We start from the raw sequence: 24,362 nt of genomic DNA, 5'->3' as shown, positions 1-24,362 counted from the left end.
TTATTCTGGGACTTCAACCTACCTGGAACCCAAGTGACTAAAACACCAGAGATGCTCTCTTTAGCCTAGCAGCATCCCTTCGCACAACACATGTGTGAAACCCCCAATTCACCTCAGGGAAACATTCTTGACTTCATTCTCTCCTCTCCCCCTATCAAATACCTCAGGCCAAATACACTCAACTGGACAGACGGCACCCCAATCCCATTCTGCGTATCACACACCCTGCCTTCCCTTAAAGTGCAGGGCAAACCAGTCATGTTAACACATTACTCCTTCAAAAACCTGCTGGTGGAAACATTGAAAGCCTGCTTGACCAACCTCCCTGTGACCACCAACATAATTTCCCTAATAGAAACCTTCAAAAAAAAAAAAAACACACACACACACACGCACGCACGCACGCACGCACGCATGCACGCACGCGCGCGCGCCCTTTTAAAATACTTCGGGTCAGAGTCAAACTCTCCACCTCACGGTAGACCCAGGAATTAGCTGAGGACGAATATACCATCAAAGCACACGTAATAACGTTTGAGAAAAATATGCAGACCTGAGGACTGTTTCACCATGAAGGCCTTACGCTCAACATGCCAGGCCCTGATTATTGAAACCAGCCGCCTCTTATTCCACTTGACAATTGTGGCAGCTTCTAATAAGAGCAAGGACCTCTTTATAAAAGTAAAACGCAGCACAAACCCCATACCAGACCCATAAATATCAGATTCCTCAGAGAAATGCTTTGCTAACGATGGCACCTCAAGTTTATTAGGTGCATCTTCTTTCACAAAGGGATGAGTCCTGATCCAGGGAACGTTTCCACGATCTCCAAAATTGCAGCCCCACAAGACATCAGTTTAAGTCAGATCATTCTTATTGCAGCCATTACCCTCAAGGATTTCGCCACCCACAGTGATCCACTCAGAGAACTCACCAAACAAGACATGGCTTCATTACGACCCTGGCGGAATGGGTTTAACGGCGCTGGTAAAGATGTCGGCGCCGTTAAACCCATTCCGCCCTATTACGATGTCCCCTTGCGGGACACACTCTGGACGTCTGGTCAGACCAGACATCCTTTGTGGGTTCCGTAAGGGGACTAGCATGTTAACAACGGGCCTGTCATTAACGGGCCCGTTGTTAACATGCTCCCCATTCCCATTGAGCCCCATGGGGGCTCAAATGTGAATGGGGATGGCCCGGGTCTGGGTTCCCTGAATGGGGAAATACCAGGCCCTCCAAAGTCGGAATGGCCCGGTATTTCCCCATTCAGGGACCACGGACCCGGACCCGAGTTTGGAGGCAGCCATGACTCGTAATGAGGCCCATACAGTTTCAGCGGTCTTCAGAATGCGAAGACGCTTTCACAAAAATCAAGACGGGCATCGCATCGGCAGATCACATGGCATATTTTGACCCAGACAAATGCATAAAGCTAACCGTGGATGCCAGTCCAGTGGGACTCAAAGCCATAATGGCGCAACACCATCCAGGGCACTTTTCCCCCAGGACACTTGTTGCCTACGCCAGCAAAAGCTTATCTGAAGTAGAGAAGAGATGTTCCCGACCTGAAAAGGAAGGACTTGCAGTTGTATGGGCGTGCAAGCACTTTCAGATGTTTCACATATGAAATCCCTTCACAATAGTGATGGAGCATCAAGTCCTGGTGACCATATACGGAAATCCTCAGTGTAAGATGCCGATAAGGATTGAGAGATGGGGTTTAAGATGACAAGATTTTAATTTCACTATCATGCATAAACCAGGGAAAGAATACAATCTGCCTGATTTCATGTCACAGCATCCTCTCCCTGATCGTTCCACAGAAATGTCAATGGATGAGGAATTCATCAACTTCCTCACCCAGCAAGGACCTCCAAAGCCTCTATCAACTGCAATGGTAAAGGAGTGTAGCCTGGCAGGCAGGAGAGAAAATCTACCCTGTATCAATACAGCAATGCTCTTTCACAGTCTATTATCTAATAATTTGACATGCATGTTGGCATAAGATTAATTCCATGTATGTGAATCCATGTCTAATGTTATTGGATCTCTATACATTAATCGCCTGTATTCTCTATATGTATCCTAATGCCACTGAATGTATGTATGTTTCATTCTTAGACCCTTTAGGACTTCACGTGCTCTGTTTTACTGGCAGATCCAGCTTGTCGCTATCATTTTAGGGGAGCAACGTCACTTTTGCTCCATGGTTGCCAATGCCAAGCTGGAATTAGTCTGGTCCAAATGGAAAACAACATAACTGAATATGTATTGAAAGCTTCAAGTTTTCTGTCACCCTTGTTCACATGTTTCTATCCAGTCTTTCAATAACATAATAAAAACATCGTAGTGATCCCTTCTTCTCCTCAACTCTCCATCGTGTATTATCTCAAACAGACCAGGGCAGGAGTCTCTTGTTACGCCTTTCTGACTCTATAATGTAGTCACTGTTTAAGTACTTTATGCCTGCCCATTGATGCACCTTCTAATTATCACCCTCCAGATGTCTTGGTGTGCACATACATATTTACACAATCCTTGAGACATGTTTCTTTTGGTCTCTGTATTCTTGCATCCCGAACAATGTAGCTGTGTACGTTTGAAGATCCTTGAGAGGTTTGCCTAGGTCAGTCTAGGTCAGTCTTGGTGTTCCTGCTTAAATGATGTTCAAGGAGGGTTTGCATAATCCACGCATGCAGATTTTGCTGACAAGAAGATGGTCTATCCCTAGCCTGCAACAGGTACAATGGCACCATGTACACCCAATGCCACAGTTGTTCACTCACCTCTCATCCCTCAAGGAAGTACTACTATAAGCCTCTGTGTCTGAGGTTGGGGACAGTTATTCTGTGGGCCTACCATCCACTTTTTGCTGCTGATGCTGTGGTTATTCCTTCTTCTTGCACAACCTACACCCATTGCTGACTATGGTACCATTGGCTTTTATCACAGTCACTGTCTGAAGCTAGTCCTGTAGTTGCTCTTTCCTCATGCAACACACCCAACTGTTGCAACAGCGCCCCTCATGTCCATCCAATGGTGCCATATACATTCACATCTTGCACACCTGCAATCAAACAGTGCTAGGTTTATCCCACCTCTGCCATCAGATTAACCTTTACACCCTCTTTGTTGGCCCTACTTTGTCCATATGCAACACATGCCAAAGCCAATCCATACTGCTACCCTACTCTGAACTGTTGCCACCTTCACCCCATCCCACAGAGTTAGAACTGTTATTACTTTGGATGCTGACACATAGTGTGGCACTTTAGTGTCACCTTGTGACCTGGCCAATGCTACAAAGAGGATAGTGAGGGGTGTTGAGAAGCAGAATATGTTGTTGGCATGGAAACAGGCAATGGTGTAGAATAGATTGGATACATCACCCATTGTAATGGTTTGTGTTTTCAACCATATACACCAATGAGGTGCTGTTTAATCCATTAGGTGCCAGCTAGGAATTAGGATGTAGGAATGTTCTCTGTTGTGGTCCCTGGCCAGGCTTCCTTTTGTCAGAATGTCTCAACACAGTCATACATAAGCATGGGCAAATCTCTCCATCCTCCTGCACATATCCCCATGGACTAAATAGCCAGAATTGGGTGGCTCCACAGGAACCTGCCAAATAATTGCAATGTCCAAATCTCTTTTGCAAGTTTGGAAAAGATTGGGAAGTGTGAGAAACCAAAGGGTGTCCCACGTATTAGTCCCCGGGGATCTCTCTCTCAGGTGAGCAGGGCACGGCATCAGCTTTGAACCAGACCCTGGGGTGGACCAGTGCAGGAGGATCACCTGGGTGATGGGTCTTCAGCGAGTCGGGGTCAGACAGCCGATGGTGAGTCACGGTATTCCCCCCTTTCCCATAGCCATGCCCTATACTATTGTATAAGATTCTCCAATGTCCAAACTCCCCCCCCTTTCTGCACAAACACTGGGCTGAGGAAGATGGCGACAGAGTAAATAGGCTAACCCTTAAATATCTCATTGGACATGTCCCGCTAATCGAGTCAGGCAAAGTCAAGTACTTGACTATAATCACATACATCTGATACCCATTATCTCTCCACACACAGATAAAAGGTGGAACATAGAGACACACTCTGAGCAAGGTGGATAACGAGAAGGAGCAGATCTTCCGGGGCGAAGGCGAACCTACTGGAGCAGAACGACCGATCGAAGGACGATAGAAAAGGGTAGGAAAACCCAGGAGATCCCTGCAGGAGGTCATTGCCACCAAAGAGCCGTGAAAGATACGCAGAGAAAGCCAAATCCCAGACAAGAAGACTGCATTGTGTTTCAAGGACGCCAGCGACTCTCCCGGGTGAACGACAGATTTGTGGTGGCGAGGCCAAGCCTAAGGTGTTAACCTTCACTCGTGAATTAAAGCCACAAAGACAAGAACGGAATGCACACAGTCTAGTTAGTGAATGACATGAAAGGCTGGTGTGTGTTAAGGAAAGATTGAAGTTGCAACAGTATATCTCACAATTGAAGGCTGCATGCGTGCTGATGTGACGCAAAGTAAGACACACCTGTGGTGAACTTTAAATCACTGTTAACTTTGAAGCCAGTGATACAGAATAGCGGAGTGTTACGCCCACAAGAAACCCCCCTCTCGAAAAGTCTCTGTGAAATATGTGATGTTTTGTTAGAAAGTGGAAAAGTGAATGAGCTCTGAAATGTGTAATGGCCAAGATTAACACCGGCAAAAGGAGAAATGAAAAGGTGATTGCTTCAAGAGAAGATTTCTTTGAACTTTTGTGCTTTTGGTACTGAACTACCAAGACCAAGAGACACTGGGGAAAATAGCATATGAATGTGAGCTGAAGAGAAAGTCGAAGTGGTCCTGCGGAGGTCTATGCTAAAAGCCTTGCACATTCGAAAGTCTTCGACATCAGTAAAAGTTCAGAGCCCAACCAAGGGAGACCGGAAGTGGAATAAGTTAGGGGAAGGGAACCCCTAACAAATGTGAATAAAGCTTGGGGAAGGAAACCCCTGCAAGTGCTGTGATTGCGAGGTCTGAGCCCAGCTGAGGGGGATCTGCACTGAATCAGGTACGTGTTGATTGAGAGGTCCGAGACCCGACAGAGGGAGACCTAAGTGAACTTTTTGTTGAACTGTGAAATAACTTTTTGTGAACTGGAGTAAGTGGCTTTAATCCGGAAGGCCAAGCGGGCCTCGACCCACACTTTGAACTGCCTTGTTTTGGAGAACCTGAGCTAGAGTGTGTGAACCTGTTTACGGGGGCCGCCTTAATCTGTGCTGTCCAACGTGGGGTGGAGAGCTGACTCAGCCATCTTGATCCTTTATGTTAAAACACTAATTTTCCTTTGCATACATATTACTCTTTACACACTGCTTGTATAAGAGAAAGGGCAGGCATTAGGTTTTGTTAGTATAGGCCATTTTGATTTGACAAAGACTGACTAGGACTGTTTTTCTTTATTATTTGATGGTAGAGACTACTCCCATCATAGCTATAGGGCAAAGCAGGAGTTTTTCCAAACCCCGAAAATTGAATAAAGGTTTTGAAACCTGTACCTCTTGTGTCAGTGTCATACTTGTCATATCATCCTTGGATTGGGATATCAAGCAAGGATTTGGCAATGAGTGGCACAATGACGTCAGATTTGGGTATTCTCATGGGCATTTGAGCCAAGTCTTAGGCGGAAATCAAGTTCTAAAGCCTATATAAAGTGAGAGCAACTTCTTGTTTTCATTTGAGATGTTTTTTGTGAATTAAAAACGTTTTGTTTTCAGCTGGGAAACCTTTATTTTGTTTTCTTACTTTGTGTCCATGAACTCAGGCAGCTTATTTGGCAGGCCGTTTGTCTTGCTTGTTATTACTTTAGAAGCCTGTTCCTTTAGGGAGCCAGATGTATTTTTATTTTTAATTTATTTAGGGAATCCTTTGATATTCTAGTTAAGAAACCATGTTTTTATGTTGGGAATAATGTCAGGCTGAGGTGTCAGGTGTAGTGCTGTGTGTGCAGGAGAAGAACAGTAATCTGGATCCACTGGATGTGGATCTCTTATCCTCTAATTTCGATCTGAAGGGGGAGCATTCTCAGGGTCAGGCACACAGATAACCTGCCTCTTCCAACAGATGTTGCTGCTGCAAAAGTAGTTGGGGGAATCGGTGTTGATGAGAATGCTACTGGGGGGTGATGGGAGTGATGGTGGAAACAGTGGTGACACTGACTCAGAGGTGCTTAAGAAGCTTGAGTCAGTGGTGCAGCCAGTAATGCAGGGGTCAGGAGGAGAAGCAGTGCTTCAGGGTTCAGAACGATGATAACCATCACTACTGAGGTCAGGAGGAGAGTCAGTACCACAGGATCAGGAAGAGGCGCAAAGCCGAGTAACAGTTCAAGGAATGCTCAGGAGATTCTCCAAAAGGTCAGGGAGGGCAGGATGACAGCCCACCCTTTGCCAACATCTTTTTGTGCCTGGGATTACTTTAAGGTGCCTGATAGGTTTCAGCATTAGAGCCTGAGTCATGAAATGCGCCTTGTGCCTGGGGTCTAAAACCGTTACGAGGGGGAAGAGCTCTGTTACTCATTCACTGGGTACGGTCAGCATGAAGACGACCTGGGGCTATAACAATGTCTTAATAAAATGTAATTTACTCCATTTGTACTCCGTTTGCCCAGGGGCAAAATGAATAAGACAGAGAAAACCCCAAGAAAAGCACACAGTATGGCTTTCTCAGTTTTAAAATGCTAATGTGATGTCTATTTCCATGTTGAACTCTTGTATTACATTTTCTTTTTCAGCTGCCATTTTAGAGCTAAGGTACATTTTTCTCTTTCATTGGCAATAATTGATCAAAGAAATACACAGAAAATGCGTTAGACAAAGTGCTAGTGCGTGGGCACATCTTCAGCTGGGGAGAATTGGCACACAACGCTTTAATGACCAGTGGACTGCGTCATTTTGAGAAGCAACATTGCATAATTGGAGAGATGTAAAAACTGGGTGTTTGACTTACCCCTGCATGAAAGGAAAGATATACAAATTGAATGTGCACCCCATCCCTTTGAGACAGGAGAGAAAATAATTCAGGCTGTGCCCCCAGCCTTGGGATACAAGAGAGATATGCCAATTGAGTGTGTTAATGTCCCTGTTCAATCATTTGGACATCTAGGGTTAATTGATCATGCACAACTGTGTTATGCTCTGATAGAAGGCACACACATGCAAAACACCTGGTAATTTACACTGAGGTGGGTGCATCATGCAAATTGTTGATCATCACCAACTCGGTAACCACTGTCCATTACCAACATAATGCAATTTGATGATCAAATCCAAGCTAAGAGTGACAATAAAAAACACAAAAGCTTCCTCTGCTCAGGATGCCGTTTTCACTGGGACACAGCAGGTCATACTCTTTCTTAGTTATAATCTGGTGTTGTCTTTGGGGATTGTGTTGCTGTGCTTACAAAGCATAAGTGTATTGACAGAGTTGACTGCAATATTGTGCTCATTCATTTTAAGGAATGTCAATTGTTCTACCTAAGATACAGAGAGGCTTCTCGAGTGGTCAGAGACAATAGCACCAGTAGCACAAAAAAGGTGCTCTGACTGTACACTTGCTGGGCATCAGCTAAGGATCGCAATGGTTACACAGACAAGTGCTGCTGGTCACAGAGAGTGCTTGGAGAACCAATACAGTAGTGGGTCATTACACTTGCCAAGCTGGCATGTGTTGCTCAAATATTCATCCGCCAGCTGTAGGTCCACTACCACTCAGAAGCTCAGGCACATTGAAGAATGCCGAATCTGGAAACGAGTGTCAGAGGGTGTACATGTGAGAGTTACACACCCTACATGTGGGGTCCCTGCACCTGCCACAGTTGCAGTTAAGATGGCACTGCTCAGCTGTTGTAATTGTTGTTTTTGTTGCCTGTCCTTCATGCCTCTGCTGTACATGCAAGTGATCTTGTAAACACCTCACAACTGTAGTCTGTATGTGTTGTCCCACTGTCCACAGTCTGGAATGCAGCCACTGTAACGTTAAAACGTGCATCAATGAATAGTGCCAAGAGATATTTAATGTTTCCTTTCATGTGTTTTATACATGGGCCAATGTCTGACTTGCCTGTATTATCATGTTATGGTGCTTTTATGGACAGGTTCATCAATGGAAGTACCTCAGTCAGTGAAACAGAGCTTTGGCTCATGTGCTGTATAGCTTCCACAAAGGGTCATGATGTAGCAGACAGAAGACATTGCATATGAACTGACATTTAATTTGAATATAGATGCCCATTCAATGCTCGTCTGACAGTAGTTTTAGTTAGTCACAGCATTGCCTTGCTCAAACTGCTAGTCGAGCACATGCAATGTTGAATTCCAGTGAGCTGGAAAAGACATGTTTAGCTGGTGGCGTGAGTTTGCAACTGTTCTATCTGAAATGAGAGCAGATCATCCATACTACAACAAGCATATCACTGACAAGGGAACAATAGCTGACAAAACATATCACCACAATGCAGAGAACATGTGCAAAGCATGACACCTGCATTGTGTTCTCGGGGCTATGTGTAACAATGATATAGAAGCCATTGTCTGCTGCTGCAAATCCCAATGCCAGTTGCTGAGAGGTTAGCCACTCTGCCATCACCCTCTTCACTTTATCCCAGCTGTCTGCTCCTGTGTGTTTCCTACCATCAAAACCTTGTATATGCAACATGGCTTGTTGGTGGACAGCATGCACATGCTCAGAATACTTTTATTGGTCTCCAGTAGATCGGAAGGTGTCTGATCGGAGGCATGCAGAGGCAGGGGTAAGTCTTACTAAACACGGGGACCCACCGACCCATTTTGGGTTTTAAAATGTTTTAATCACACACATCCGCGCTTGTAGAATCAATCCTCGCAACCCACCCCCATCCATGTAATTGGGGCCTCAGCACTCTTTGTGTTTTCCACGCCACTAGGCTGCTGCAGTACCATGAGTGAAGTCATCTGAGGCACGCAGGGGTAAGCCTTCCCTACTCACGGGTACCCACTGACCCATTTTGGGTTTTATAAATGGTTAATTGCACACATCCGTGCTCGTAGAAGCGATCCTCGCTGCCCCTACATGTAGCTTCCTGGTGCCTAAACCCGGCCGCCAGTCCCACCCCGCCCACCATCCATCTGATTGGGCCTCTGGCCTCTTTGTATTTTCCACTGCTCTAGGCCACTGCAGAACCTAGATGTGCATGAAGCCATCTGAGGCTCGAAGAGGCAGAGATAAGTCGTCTCTAAACACTAGGACACACCGATCCATTTTGGCTTTTAAAAATTGTTAATTGCGCCTATCGGCGCTTGTAGAAGTGATCCTCGCCGCTCCTGCAGTTGCATCTCACATCCAATCAACTTGCCTCTAATTTCCCACCACCTCCAACAATTTTTCTGGCAATCCCAAAGATTTCTCTTCCCCAAAAACAATGAAACTGCTTGTTTTGTGAGTGAGTGTGAGTGCACCCATTCAAAAAGCTCTGGCCCAGCACACATTCCTCCCCTGGCCTACTACTCACAGTGTGCTCTAGCAAGTAGTGTTAAGTCACAGGGCCAATCAACCCATCATTAATTGTCGCCTACTACCCCCAACAAATGCTCAGTCAATCGGACATGTTCTCCTTCCCCAACAAAAATTCAAAGTGCTTGCTTTGTGTGTGTGTTGGTGCACACGTTCAAGCAAATAGGCCTAGTACAAATTCCTATAACCGACTGCTCAGTGTGCTCAAACAGGTGGTGAACTGCCTCACACAACCAATAAACTTGCCATTAATAGTCTGGTACTACCTTCACCAATTTCATCAGCACCCGAACTTTGTTTCTCTTTCCCTAACAAATAAATTCAATTCAAGCACCTCACAAAAAAATCAGCACCCCCATATGTTTTTCTCTTCCCCCAAAGCAGTTGCAAATCAATTCGATTCAACTGGGATTGTGATGAGTGTGTGCTCAATCGTAGCCGGTCTGATAGCACAGCAAGTAGAGTGCCTGCTTTGATGTCTGTGCAGAGACTGTTGACGCAGGTTTGAATCCCGGCAGGGCCAAACTCAGCTTTTCATCCTTCTGAGGTCGATAAAGGAGCACCACACACCGTGGGTAATAATAAGCAGTGCTCAGATACCCGAGGGTTCGTAGCGCTATATAATGCTAAATTATTATCATTATTAATCAAGCACCCCCAGAGCATGTATCCAAAGAACATTGTTGAGTTGCCTGGCAGAGTAAGTGAAATCTCTAAAGAAGAATGCCAAAGGCTAGCCTGCCTTTCAGTAAAATCCTGATTGGTTTTTGAAGTGCTATTTCAAAACTAAAATCTGTTGCGCGCGACCAAATTCACCCAACCCATGTACTCTCCTATAACATCAATTACACAGCAAGCAATGGTATTTTGCTTCAAAGTCCAAACAACACTACAAACCAAATGAAAGGTCAATGTTCCAGCTTACAAGCAGCAACATACACTACTCCACACCGCAATCCTCTCTCTGATAAATGTCCAGGGACTGCTGAAGAGCACCAGCAACGTCCTTACATATAGCCAGGTGAATCTGCCCGCTCAGAGCTTATTCACCCAAAGCTTTAATAAGATCCGAAGTTCAGCAGATCCTGAATATGGTAAAAACTCTGGTGATTTAGGTTTCGGATGAATAATTCGCCCCAGGCTTAGTCACAAGTGAATAAAAGAAACAGAACAGAGTGCTGAAGTTCATGGAGTCAGTCTTTCATCCTAGTCCTAGCTCCCTCACATGATCTTGTAACCTAGTATCTCATCCTATTTCTAGTGCCTCATCCTAGCCCTAATCTTCCATTCAAGTCTGTCATTTAGCCCTAACATCTTAATACTTAATCCTAGTCTCTAATCCCAGTAAATCTTTCATGCCAGCCTCTTGTCCTAGGCCCTCGCCTTAATCCTTCTCCTATTCCCCATCTTAGTTTCAAAAAGGGTTCTCTGAGCCGTTTCACTAGTACAATCGTCAGAAAGACATTGTAATGGATATATGTCAATTTTATGTTTAGTTGTGCGGATTGTCTTGGCCAATGCCACGGAATGTCTCATTTTGCATAAAGTGCAGAGAAGCACACCAAGATGCCTTAACATGTTTAGGCTTGTGTGTTCATCGACCCCAATAGTTCACAATGATCCATAGTTTTTGTTATGTTTTTCGTTTGGCAAAAGATGCAGGCCTAGTTCCTGCCACAGACCTATCGGTACAAGTACAGCCTCATGACAAGGTACGACCATCATATGTCATGCTCCAGCATAATACGCCCTGATAAGTTCTCATATACTGAAGTATTCATGCTTGGTGCCCTGGAACAGCATAAAATTCCCAGGGACAGCATCATGCAAGGGCGTATGCATCCGTTTCCCTTATGTCACTTAAATGGCACAGCCTCATATGCCAAAGTTTAGAAATATCACGCCCGGGTATGACTTTCTATACTCTCGTAGAACCTTAAATTACAAGTATATCTGTTTATCAAGGTACACATATTGTATTTCTCACTGTGACTAGAGGGTAATATGCTCTGATACAGTCGCATGCCATGGTGCATGCATTTTATGCCCAGGTACAACCTCATATGCCGTGGGGCCAGCACATAAGGGCAGGATTGATTAATATACCACAGTGGAAGTGAGAGTTTTGGTTTATTTATTTATTTATTGTGCATGTGTAAGATTAGTGGTGGTAATGAGTGAGATTAGTAGTGGAGGTAGGTATGGGTGGATTGGTAGTGGTATGGAGTGAGAGGCTATACTTTCGAGATTCATGGTTGATTTTGTAGTGGTATACAATGAGTGATTGTACCCTAACTCTGTTATTCCTACTCTTTATAGGTTTTAACATTTTGTGAGATGAACCTTAAGAGGGTGGGAGGAGAAATGAGGAAAGCACTACTCTGTATGCTAAGAAGAGACTGGCCATCTGGAATCTGGCATCAGAGCTTGCAAGTTTAAAGTGGCAGTCCATCAAAGAGATTTTTGTGCGGAATGCCTTTGGAAATATATGTTTCCCTACAGGTGGATATTATTCTGAGGAAGTGAGAGTGCCCTGCAAGGCTTCATCTCTGACAATCAATTATCATTTGATCAGCAAGTTTACATTGAATGCACAGACACATATGTTCAGCAATGGTAACGCATTTCCATACTATTGCTGGCAGTATGTTTTTGAGACTTTCACAATTGAATGAACGTATGCACTTGTTTTGACACGAGATTAAAGCGCCCATTCAAAAATAATGCCCGTTCTTTTGAAAAAGAAGAGTTTATTTGTACTACTCTTTGAAATTTAATTTGGAGAGTTATCTGTATGTAAATAAATCACCTTTGAACAATACAGTCATGTGTGGAAGCGGTTCAATTGGTATTTGCCATTCTTCAATAAGATTCTCTATTATTGCGGTTTGAACTTGAATTCGAGTTCTCCTTCCTGCACAAAGAGCATTAAGAGAAGTGCGCCATATTTTTTTAAATCTAAACCTAGAGGAAAATAGTGAATCACTCTTATTTTCTTTGAGGTTTAAATTTATTCTGTGTATCTTTGAAAGTGTGCTTTGTAGCCAGTATGAACTGCCAGCATGAATTACCCCGAAATCAGGCAATGTGGATAGAGAACAAGCGTTGGAAAAAAACAACCAGCAGGGAAAGTAGAGCATGCGCACTCCCACCAGCCCTTAAGAAAAATGGCCGCTGAAGCCCACCGGCTGCCACCGGCTGCCAGAAGTACAGCTGAGGCCACTGTTTTCATTGAATGGGAAAAGGACAACTGCTATCAAAATGGTGCAGAGCATCCGCATGAGTGAATTGTCACTGCAAGGCTCATCATAATCAGAAGCAAATGTCACGGAATTGCATTCACAATAGAGACATTTCACCAATATAAACAAATGTGTGCTGATGACAATAAGAACCACTGAATGGATCAATGTTACCCTTTCTGCGGTTGGCACATAAACAGCTCGAGGTATCTCGTCCTTGGGATTACCTTCCTGTTGCCAAGGATGATATACCTTGTCCCTGGCACTTAAGTGGTTAATGAAACAGAACATATTAGAAGACATTGAATGGTGAAATACCAAAATCACCAAAAAAGGCCTTGGCACGGGGGGGGGCATGGCAGTTAAAAGAGTAAACACCAAATCTGAGGCACCTTTGGCCTCCTGAGGATACTGCAGCGCCTCCCAATATGTAAATGCCATTCAGACATTCCATAACTTCTAGCAAAGGTCATATCCTGGGATATAAGAGATCAGCCGTGAGCACCATATAGGTCTACAATCATTTATGTACAGTATGGTAATATACAATTTCACTCAGTGCATGAATAGTCCTTATACAATATTGGTGAAGAGTGTACTCTAGTATACTACGTGCTGGGTTATGCAAGGGGGGACTGCATCATATCATGAAATCCTCCTTATAAGAGTTTTTGGTGTATACAGCATGGTCCCATACAAAAAGGGGGGAAATCCACGGGTCTTTGGGCGGCTCCTCCCAACGGGAGCCTTCTCTTGGAATATTCCTTCGATGGCTGAAGCATTCATGAATCTGCCTTCCGTAGCCTTCCCAGAGCCAGATGATAGCCGATGGTAGGTTGTGGTGCTGGATGGACTGCACCAGATACCAAGGTCCTCTATTTTTCTCCATAGAATGGCCGCAGCGGAAGCAGCAGCACTAGCACATACTCTGAACACTGCCAGTGTGTCGGAGCCGTGCTCTCATGCCTGGTGGTGTGCAAGAGGTCTCCATGCCCATCCAGGACATACACCCCATTAATGCGATTCCATCTCAAAGTGGCAGCTAGACCACAACCCAAGGCTGTGCGATTCAGCTTTCCGTAATAAACAAACTGGTATGGATCTTCAACGCGTTTCTCAATCTGGATATATTTGATAATGATACTTAATCATTTCCGAAGAGATCTGTACCTGAAAAAAAAGGCTTGGCCATCAAAGTTCAGTCCTGTGCCCATGCACAGTCCCTTAAAAGCTTGATCTGTTACTTTCTCCCAGAATCTCGTGGCAGATGATATGACTCTTTGCTGCACTCTATTGTGTCTGCATGGCAGGTGTACGAGAAAGCTCATTCGAAAGCCCTCCTCACAGTGTCACATTGCAGTTACCCTGGAAAAGAGCACAGCCTGTCCTTTGATTAGGTTCTGCATGGTTCCAGATTGTACGCAGCGGGAGATGCTTTTCTTGCATGGGTACGAATGTCGCTTCAGATGATACCAGAGAGCCACGAGAGCTATCAGAAGCTGATCATTGAGCCAGAATACAGCAATTATGGGTCATAGTCATCCTCTGGGTCATCTGAAGGAAAGAGGAAGGACTTGTTAAGTGTGGAAAAAAGATTAAAAGCAGACAGACAAAAAAAAAAGATGTGTTGGACACAGATAGCCTAATTACATCAAGTCCTGTGACTGTGAAGAAGTGAGTACCAGGCCACAGACATCTAGGATTTCATAAATCTCTGTGGAGCTGGTGATTCTGTCTCCCAGATTGCCAATAGAAAGTATACAGAGCTTGCACAGATGGAAAAGGAAATATCCACTTTAGATAAAGCTATTGCTGATGTTAATGAGAACCAGGTTTAGGTCTCTGATGTCTTTGTATCATGGCCAGCAGTGACCTCATCTTCCCCTGAGTAGAAATGACCTTCCCTAATTCTGATTTTCCAAAGTTCTCCAAATTCTGTTCATGATGGTACATGTCAACACATGTTGTTAGCCAAGCCCGTGACTTATGGCAGCGCTAGGCGTGAGGTTCCTTTTTCTCTTTGCCACCCATAGGGGACATTGCACGCTTCCCTTCCCACAACAAAAATGTTTCAGCGCTCCAACCAGAAATTGAATGGATGTTAACATAATCTGGAATTGTCCAGATAGCCTCATGCCTTTGATCCAGTAGGTCAGGGCCATTGCCAGCCAAATGTGACTCTTACTTGCATCTCAGTCTTGCCGAACAGTCTTTTAGAAGCACTGACGCATCCCAAATAATCCCTAAAATGTCCAATAACCCTGCTCTCCCATGCCCATTGCCTCAGACGTACCTTCTGTCCTTGTCACGCGGCATCCTGAAGAGTCACATGCTCCCGGCGGGCCCAGCTCTCCACGCTGACCTGAGGGTCCAGGAGCACCGGGTGGTCCAGGGAATCCTGGGGAGCCCTTGGGGCCCGGCTTGCCTTCAATTTCTTCCCCTCTGGGTCCTAATAAGGGAAAGGAGGGGAGACAGGACAGGGTGAGGAAAGTCATGGAAAAAAGTGTTCACCTTACAATAATGTGATAATACAGGAAGCTTGTCTCATTAGCTCCAGTTGCTTTTCTGAACACAGTACATATTAAAAATATTGACAAATCCTCGCAGAAGGTGCCAGATAAGAGGGGAGATGGGTGGGAATAGTATTGTAGATCTACCTTGCAGGCAAATAAGGAACTGGGCTACTCCATACTTTGGGGTTACACATGCATACTCACTAACTCGGCAAGTTTACTTTTTACTCAATCATGCATTCAGTCACAACTCAACTTTGCAAGCCAATTGCATATTCTCAACCCGCAGTACCTTGTCACTAATGTTAACATTCAGGCAATCACTAACTCAATTACAAACGACTTCCCTCAATCCCTTGAGCTCTTGAGCTATCACACACTCATGGGGCAATACATATCACTAACTGTAATTATCATTCAGTCAATCAATTATTGCAACCATGGCACCCACAATTTCAAATCTCTGCCACACACTGCGTGGAGATCTAACAAGATTGGCTGCATGCATGTGTTCATGGGCCAGGTAGACAACCTAGGAATAGACACACACATGCCCTGCTCCATTTCCACCATGAACAAAGGTGGTAAGGAATGGGCAAACGATTAGCTTAATGACACTGGTCCTGGGAATCTCGGGTCTACAAACTGTTGCAATCTGCAAAAGACCCTTATCTGGCTGCTGATCAATAGGATTGGCCAGAGGAATATTAAACATGATCCCTGCATATCCCAGGGCCCACAACTGAATGCACAAAAGAGGATCAAATCTTGCTTTCATTATATTGGTCACCATCAGTCAAAGTCATTTCTCCCTAGAGGTGGAAATGTAGTTATATTTTTTTGGTGACCCTGCACGCCAAATGGCTGCATTTCTGACCTTTGTGCAGACTGTGTACAGCCTTTTTGAGCCTTTTATGAAGAGAGTTGTATTACTATAGTCAAAGGATAACTTGTGTTTTCTGCTTTGAGCTGTAGATTCACTGGGATAAGTTGCAGCAAATTCTCTAATTCCTGTATTTTGATTAAAGAAATCATGACAGAAGCCTTAATTTGAGGGTTAGCTGATATAAGGGTCTCAAAGATAAATGATACAGGGGTGTTTACTAAATATAGGTGGCAGGGGGATGAAGGCCCTGGTTCGAAGGCTTATCCGGTGCACCCAGAAGAAGATATTTTGTTTGATTTTTATTCTGCGATAACTAGCTCTGGGGCAACCACCATTGTAGGGATTCCAGACGCCTTCTAGATGTTCATGTGTTTCCATTTTACCCTCTAGGGAAAGATTGTGCACTCCCACTCATCCCACCTGATTCAATGAAAGCCAACCCAAAGGAAGCCAATTCACTGAGGGTCATTTGATTGGAACCCGCCTCAACGATTACCCATTCCAATGCAAGTCCATCTCAGCAGAAATTCCCACATTCATTTAAATGATCAACACATCAAAGCTGAAGCACACAAAACACTGTAAAATTAAAAAATGCATGTATTCAAATATTAATCAGCGGGAAGGGGTTGTGTCAATGTGTAAAACCAGAAGGAATGCAAAAATAACAATGCAGAAGTAGAAATTAAAGGGGTAGAAGAGGTCAGTTGGGGCAAGGAGATAAATAGGGATGTCCCCTCAGGTGCAATAAAGAAGGGAAGAATATCGCGCATGTGTTTTTTTAGCGGAAAAGAAGGTAATTCGGTGAGATGGCTTGAGATGAAATGAACACAAACAAATCATTTTGCGGTGATTCAGGATAGCGAAGTTTGAGAATAACAAATTGCTACTACAGTAAGTGGTGTGCTTTGAACTCACAGTGGAGGGTTAGTGTGCTATGGTCAACGGTGTTAAAGGTAGCCAAAAGGGCCAAAGGGCGGAGTACATTTATACCAACAATTTTGCATGTTTCTTGCTTTTCTCCTAAACAGATATTACAAATTATACAATTTAGAATGGTTTTATTCCAGCCTGGGTTTGGTCAAGGAGATTCTTGGATTCAATGAATCTGTCATTACAGAACAATCTTTCCAACAATAAGCTGGGAACAGGGGTATGTGATATGGGTCTATACCGGTTATGGATATCGGGGTAGGATTAATTTTAATATAATAATTTCATGATGCAATACATGCCTGAGGCTCTTAGAATATACGGGTATGGTGTAGAAATTGTTTTCAGAGTAAGAAACATTCCGACAGGAATCGAAGCCATCCCTGGTCAAAATGAAAGCCATTTCTTAAGCAGTGAGAAGAATAAGCAAAGTTCTTCCAAAATACCTTATTAACTCATGTGTTGAACTCCACCCAGGCATGTACAGGGAACAGAAAATGTAAATTAGGTAAATAAACAGGTACTGAACATTTTCAAGATGGTTTACTCAATGCGTACAAAGTAAAATGTACTGCTTGTAGAAGAGAACATTTGGGAACTGTTATTTGAACTTTTCTAGTGTTCGATACCTTCTTTTGAAATGTTAAGCAGTCATTTCCTTTGTGTAAAGACTCGTCAGCTGGGGAGTTTGTAGCCTTGATGTGGCATTCTATGTGCTGCATGTGTCACTGTGTGACTGGGAGAATAGATCTAACCTTTGTTGTTGTGGATGGGAGTAGTTAAGGGGAAACATGTTATCAAAAATTAATTGATATCAAATTGCATGGTAAAAAGAAATCAAACCCATATCAAAAGAGGGGTGGGATAAGGACAACCAGGAGGCAAAAAGTTACATTGGAAAAAAAGGGCCCCCTTTAACTACTGATGGGTACGTGGAATATCAAGGGTGGCTTAGATTTGGTTGTTAAGGTTTATTGAGAGGTCTCATGTGTCAATTCAGTGGCAAAATGTGTCTATGTGTTTGTTAACTTTGAAGTAAATTGTTTGGATAGAGGTCACACAGAATGTATGAATCGTGTGTGCCATAGAGGAATATGCTGAAGAGTTCATATGAGGCATGGGGGCTTAAAATCAGATAATCATAAGTAATGTCCTCATGTGGAGAACTCAAAGGAACTAACAATGCTGAGCTCAGGGAGGGAGGTGTCAGAACCAAGATCTGGCTGTGTGCTGATTGTAATTGGTGTGCACCAGAGGCGATTATGTCAAAGATTTCCCCCACTCTGAGCCAAAATAGTAGAGCCGCAGGCTGAGGGAAGAGAGTGAGTTTCACACTTGTATACAATTCAATCAACATGTGCTATATCAGCCACCATGCAATGCACCACACCATTGTCTCAGCGAGCAGACTCCATTGCATTTATGTCCATTGTGTTCCACCATCAGTGATGGCCATCAAGTGAAACTCTCCCTGTGTTGTGGAGTTAGACGTAAACCACTCTGTCCTCCAAGGTTTTGGAAAAACCACGTATGGTGCCTTATCTACTATCATGCAGAGCTGGCCTTGAATGCCATCCATAAATTGGCACCAAGAGCATGGTGACCTACGGTGACGTACCATGATGTGCTTAATCTTATATACGCTGGTAGGTAGAGACTTCATGGTCATTGCATTTGTAGTTTATAAGGTTGTAAACTCCACTTGAAGAAGTGATCAGATGGGGTGCTTAGTTTGAATATCTTTTTCAATGCCTTTTTTAATGACCTAACGTGGCCTATTATGACCTGCAATTAAAATAAAATACTAATAACAATCTGATTATTTCTAAAAAGTATTGGTTTCCATCTTAAACAAAATGGCGTCTAGCTAGAAACTAGAATAACATGCATCAAGATATATCAGAGCATCAGAGCATACTACTGCCATGAGACACTGATGAGCCTGAAATCGTTTTCTTTTATGTTTTGTTTTGGGGAGGCAATCAGCCTCCAGTGGTGGAAGTGGGCGGGAGCGTTTGGGAGCGGTACTCCTCTACGTTATTTTTTTAATTAAGTGTTACTGTTTCTATACTTTATTGGAAAAAGAAACCGTTCTGGAATGGTTTCGTTTTAAAATAAAAGTGTAGGAAGAAGTTGAAACTTGCACTTCCAGTGCACTGAACTGAATGTTCCATTAAACAGCATGCACATGTTTTTTGGTGTGTGTTGATGGGGTTTGTAGGGAGCGGGGTGCAGGCCAGTAGGCAATATAGTTCCTCTACTTCTTTTCATACACTTCGGCCAGTCTGATGGTTTTAGTAGTAAAATGGATATGCCACCACCGCTATGGTGGCTAACTGCAGGTTTTTCCCAGGTTGTTTAAACCGTAGACAATCAATACATGGTTTTTTGATAGCCCAGGCTGCTGTTGTGCTTCCACTACGGAGCCCATGGACGATTGTGCAAAACTGGCCAAGGAATGACAGAGTTGTGCTTTTTTGTAAACACAAGGGAAAAATACAAAATAAGACAAAGATACAAGGATGGACTGTAGGGGCGCACTTTAATGGAGGTGCAACGTTGACCACCAATGATAAATAATTAACAATGGGAACTGTGTTTTTGGCATTGTACTGTGGCAGTACAATAATTATAAAGTAAATAAAAGTATCAGAAATTACCTTTTTTATAACATTTCATAGGGGCCAATCGTGGTACTCTATGAAAGAATTCAACTATTTGTCTTTTCACAGAATTGGGAATGTAGAGAATTTACCAGTTGATCAGTTGACTTGTCAAAGGGGGCCATTTTCAGAGCTGGGTGCAAACCTCTCCAAGAGGAACTATAGGAATAGTTATGCCGTCTGACAACTCTGGAGCGTGTGAGATCACAATTTCATAGTACCCTCTTTCTCGGGTTCGATTAACAAGAATATCACTTTGTTTTTGGAAAGAGTCCACTGAACTGCAATTTCTTTTAGCCCTTATGAATTCTCTATAAGGGAGATAATGTGTGATGCATTTCAAACTAAGCAATTGCAGTTCAATGGACCATTTCTGTGATTTCACAAGCTCTGAACAAAGCAACACAAAGACTGAGACAGGCATTATTGGTTTCTAAAGAACACCCAGATAACAGTCAAGACAAATGTAGATTCATCACAACACAGTCACTTGATATATAACTTGGTGAAAAAACATTGGAACATTCTGAGTCCCGGCAAGATAGCTCAGCTGCAATGTACTTGCCTTGGAAACATGGCGACACAGCAATGTACTTGCCTTGGAAACAAGGCGACATGAAGCAACACAGGTTCGATCCCTGGGTCCGTGCTTAGAAACCTCTGGGTATTTAAGTGCGTTATAAATACGCAACTAAGACAAAAAACAACTACACAACTAAAACAAACAATTCCTGTAACAGCGCCTCGATGCCTGCAGGCTGTGTGAGCGCTTTAAAAATAAATGCAAAAATAAAATAAAAGTATAGAGAAAGCTTCCCACGATAGGCAATAACATTGCCCTCAACTGTCCACATAAATATACTAAACAATTTAGGGGGACACAATGGCTAACCACCAAACCAACAGGATTGTATAAATGTGGCAATTGTAATTATTGCTAATTCACTGAAAATGTATTCTCAGATGTATATAACACTATCTTGGTGATAAGAGTTAATTATTTGCAAGAGTACTTTCGTGATATATGCCATCAAATGTATATGTGGCAAGATGTATATTGGCAGCACTAAACTACAGCTAAAATGAAGATATATGAACATCTACGAACCAAGGAGGACTTGTCCATTATCAGATTGTATGGCCTAAAATGGCTGGTGCAGAATGAGAGAGGTAGTGATCTGGTAAAACCTTTGAGACAAGAAGAGGCTCGAGTTATCTTTCCATTCAGAGCCACCACAATTGGTCTAAACTCGGACCATGAATTTAATTAATTTCTACGTTGATATGCTACGTGACATTTGACAAAACTAAAGGGGTTCATACTGTTGGATTTCACAATGCTGAGTATTGGAGAGACGAGTGTTTGGTTCTCACAAAATAATAGAGCTTGGTTTACATTCAGCTGCTGTTCGACAACCAGATCACTCTAGATCAGGAAACAGCCTCTTTGGGGTCTTGGAAGCATGATGCAGGGGGGATATGGCTGCACTGGCCTGTATCTTTCCATGTGTAGTCATTCAGCTGTTGTGCTCTGCAGTTGTAAATGACCTGCAGTTCTCCAGATGTTTTACCCTGCAGCTCCAATCATCTTATAGCAAGAAACGTCCAGTTGGGGCTATTTCTAAACTGGGGGATGCGGCTCTCATTTAACATGTGCACCCTTGCCCCTTGCAATTTATAACAGATTACAGAGTGAAAGAGGGATGTGTGGATTTTGGTAATTTAATCTTTTATCCAGCCAAAAGCTGGGGCTGACCTTCAGCACAGACATAAGACAGAAACACAATCACACACACACAACCACTACCACTGATTAATGTATGTTTTATTTACAGATATTGAATGAATTATGTTAGAAACAAATATATGCATCACAAAATGTATTTCACGCACAGTGATCAGGGAGTGCTCCCTCACTGTGTGCTATTTTGTTGTGTTTCGGTAGTGCTTATATTTAGAACAAAGACTGGTGTATAGGATTGGACCAACAGCTACAAGATCCCATGCTAGTTGTTACACCAACACAATGGGAATGATGCACACATAAGCATGTATGAGGTCAGGGCAGGCACACTCACATGCTGCCACCCCTGCTGAAGGACAAGGAGAAACATAAAGGAAGGATTATAGTCAGTGGGCCTCATTACGATTCAGGCGGTAAGGGGTTTACGGCGGCGTAAACAGCGCCGACCCTTAACGCCTGATTCCGAGGTCCCTCAGCGCCATGGAGGTTTTAACACCTGCTTTTAGCAGGTGTTAAAATCCATGGCGCTAAGGGACCTTGATGTTAATTACGCCACCGTAATTTACGGTGGCGTAATTAACGCCTTCCCCACTCCCATTATGCCCTATGGGGCAAAAATGGGAATGGGGAAGGGTAAATGGGGATTGGGGACTTACCGCCCCGCCAACCTCGGAATGGGGCGGTAAGTCCGCCAACCACCATGGCGTAAACGTAGTTTACGCCATGGTGGTAAAGGTACGACCCAGGCGGTAACTTACCGCCTGGGTCGTAATGAGGCCCAGTGACTCACACAGCTGTATCGGCAGTGGATCCTATGAGAATTGGGGCCAAAATAGTTGAGGTGTGTTGATGAGATGGCTTTTTTAGGTAATAAAGTAGAGTGAGTTGTAAAATGTAGGATAGGCTCTCAACATTGGATTAAAGTTGTGTCCGGCCAGTCAATTCAGATATTGAATTCCTCCCCCCCCCCGAGCGGTGAGATAGGGGTAGTAATGGGATTATGGTGAAAAGCTAATCTCTGAAACTTTTGCAAATCCTGATTTGGGTTTTGAGATCTGCAGGTGCGGAGAAAGTAGTGGTGTTGGGAGGTTGCACTGGTTTAGTAGATATATGCGGTATGTAAGAATATTTAGCAAACAGTACAGAGTACAGCACTACTGCACAGGTAGCAAACAGCACAGAGTACAGCACTACTACACAGGTAGCAAACAGCACAGAGTACAGCACTACTGCACAAGTAGCACATTTTTTTTGCAGCACCACCACCACAAGGGTGCGGTGCATTGCTATATGGGTTAGCAGATTAACAAGGAAAGACAGGCTATTCAGTCAAAAACGATTTTAACATATAAGATGCAAATCTATTTTTACAGTTAAAAGCACACGTGCTCATTTAAAAATGCACACTATTTTTCACCTGAAATGCCTATGGTGCGAGAGACACATTTGAAAATTAACAGCTAACCTATTAACCATTAACATGACTAATAAAACCTTATTTAACATAACCCACTAATAAAATGTGTTCTCCACTGCAGAATTAGGCATACTCTGAAAACCATTTAAATGTGTGTGCAGATTTTTTTTCTTCTCTTCTCTGCCTGATTCTCCGTGTTTTTGTGCACAGTAACTGCAGGAAGAAGGAAGTCAGATTTGCAACAATTGCAAATGTATAAGCGAAGCTATTGTTGAAGAGTAGGAGGATGAGAGATGATGGATTTCATTGGGACACGTCATACAGAGGGCTGAGAGGAAAGTTTTAGTGGGCAGTAACGGGGAAAAAAAAAGAGGAGACATTTTTCTGCACTACTGGGGAGAAGACCTGGCTGTGGGGCTCCTGACTGAATGCAGATTCCTGTGTCCTGCTGCAGTCGAGATTGGGGAGAGCTGAAAGAAGGACCTTTCCACTGGCTGAGGCATTCCTATCTGCAAAAGCTGAGAATTCCAGGCAATGACCCCGGTTTGAGAAGGCAAGCGTTCCTTTTTGCTGGAGTTAATCTTCAAGGGAGTCACATTCACAAAGAGAACAGCCAAAGAGAACAACTAAAAAGATAAGGTAATGAGAAGTGTGGGAGCTGAGTGTGTACGGTAATATGCAGTCAGTGTAGGATTCCTGTGCGTGTCTTAATCAAATACCAATGTTGCAATTTGAGTTCTGTTCTCCGCCACGCTCTTTGCAGTGTGTCATAGACAATGCTTTTACTGTACCATTTTATTTATTTCTGTAAAGAATGAGATCGTGTTTAAATGCAACTTTTATAATACAGAAAAATATTTGAAAACAGACGGGTGGTGTATTTTCTATTTACCATTACAATGCCGACGATGTGGGGAGATTTTTAAACAGTGCAATGGTCATTTTAAGACAGATGTGTGCATGTCAGAATCAGTATGAATAATTGTGAGTGACTGTAGCATAGCTTGTTGGAGGTACATGAGCCAACGGGAAGAGAGACTCTCTGAACATAGCTCCCTACCGTATATAAGGTAGTGGAAATTACCACAAGACTACCACATATAGCTCTCTGTCGTAAATAAGTCAGTGAGTTCGCCCATGGTGGCACACCAACACTATCACTGGAAAATGTGGTATTCCTAGAATGCAGGTCTGAGGTCTCTCTAGTGATCACACGAAAAATCTAAGCAAAGATAAGGGATTCTGGACATTGGGGCCACAAATAAAACAAGGGAATTATGCTCACCAAAATACCACCAACCACGTATACCAAATATGCAGGTCTGGGTGCTGAAATAATGCATGTCCATTGTATTATTGATGCACATGGCCAAATCTGAATACAAAGAGTGATTATTGCTAAGTTATTTTTCGGCGGTAATAAAATACC

At 43.4% G+C, this 24,362-nt stretch overlaps 1 protein-coding gene across 1 annotated transcript in view; it reads right to left on the bottom strand.

Annotated features, from left to right (window-relative positions):
• Positions 1-13,284: 13,284 nt before the first annotated feature.
• Positions 13,285-24,362, bottom strand: part of COL20A1 (collagen type XX alpha 1 chain) — a 686,383-nt gene continuing 675,305 nt past the window's right edge. The window contains exons 41-42 of the mRNA XM_069650801.1: positions 15,071-15,226; positions 13,285-14,331 (exon numbers count right to left, since the gene is read on the bottom strand). Coding sequence (XP_069506902.1) covers positions 14,303-14,331; positions 15,071-15,226 — 185 coding nt within the window. The 3' untranslated portion in view covers positions 13,285-14,302. The remainder of the gene's footprint in view (positions 14,332-15,070; positions 15,227-24,362) is intronic.

Source organism: Ambystoma mexicanum, chromosome 3p (assembly GCF_040938575.1).
Source record: "Ambystoma mexicanum isolate Mex_15411 chromosome 3p, UKY_AmexF1_1, whole genome shotgun sequence".
Taxonomy (NCBI): Eukaryota; Metazoa; Chordata; class Amphibia; order Caudata; family Ambystomatidae; genus Ambystoma; species Ambystoma mexicanum.
Note: the sequence above shows the minus strand (reverse complement) of the source record. Positions and strands in the feature narration are given on the sequence as shown.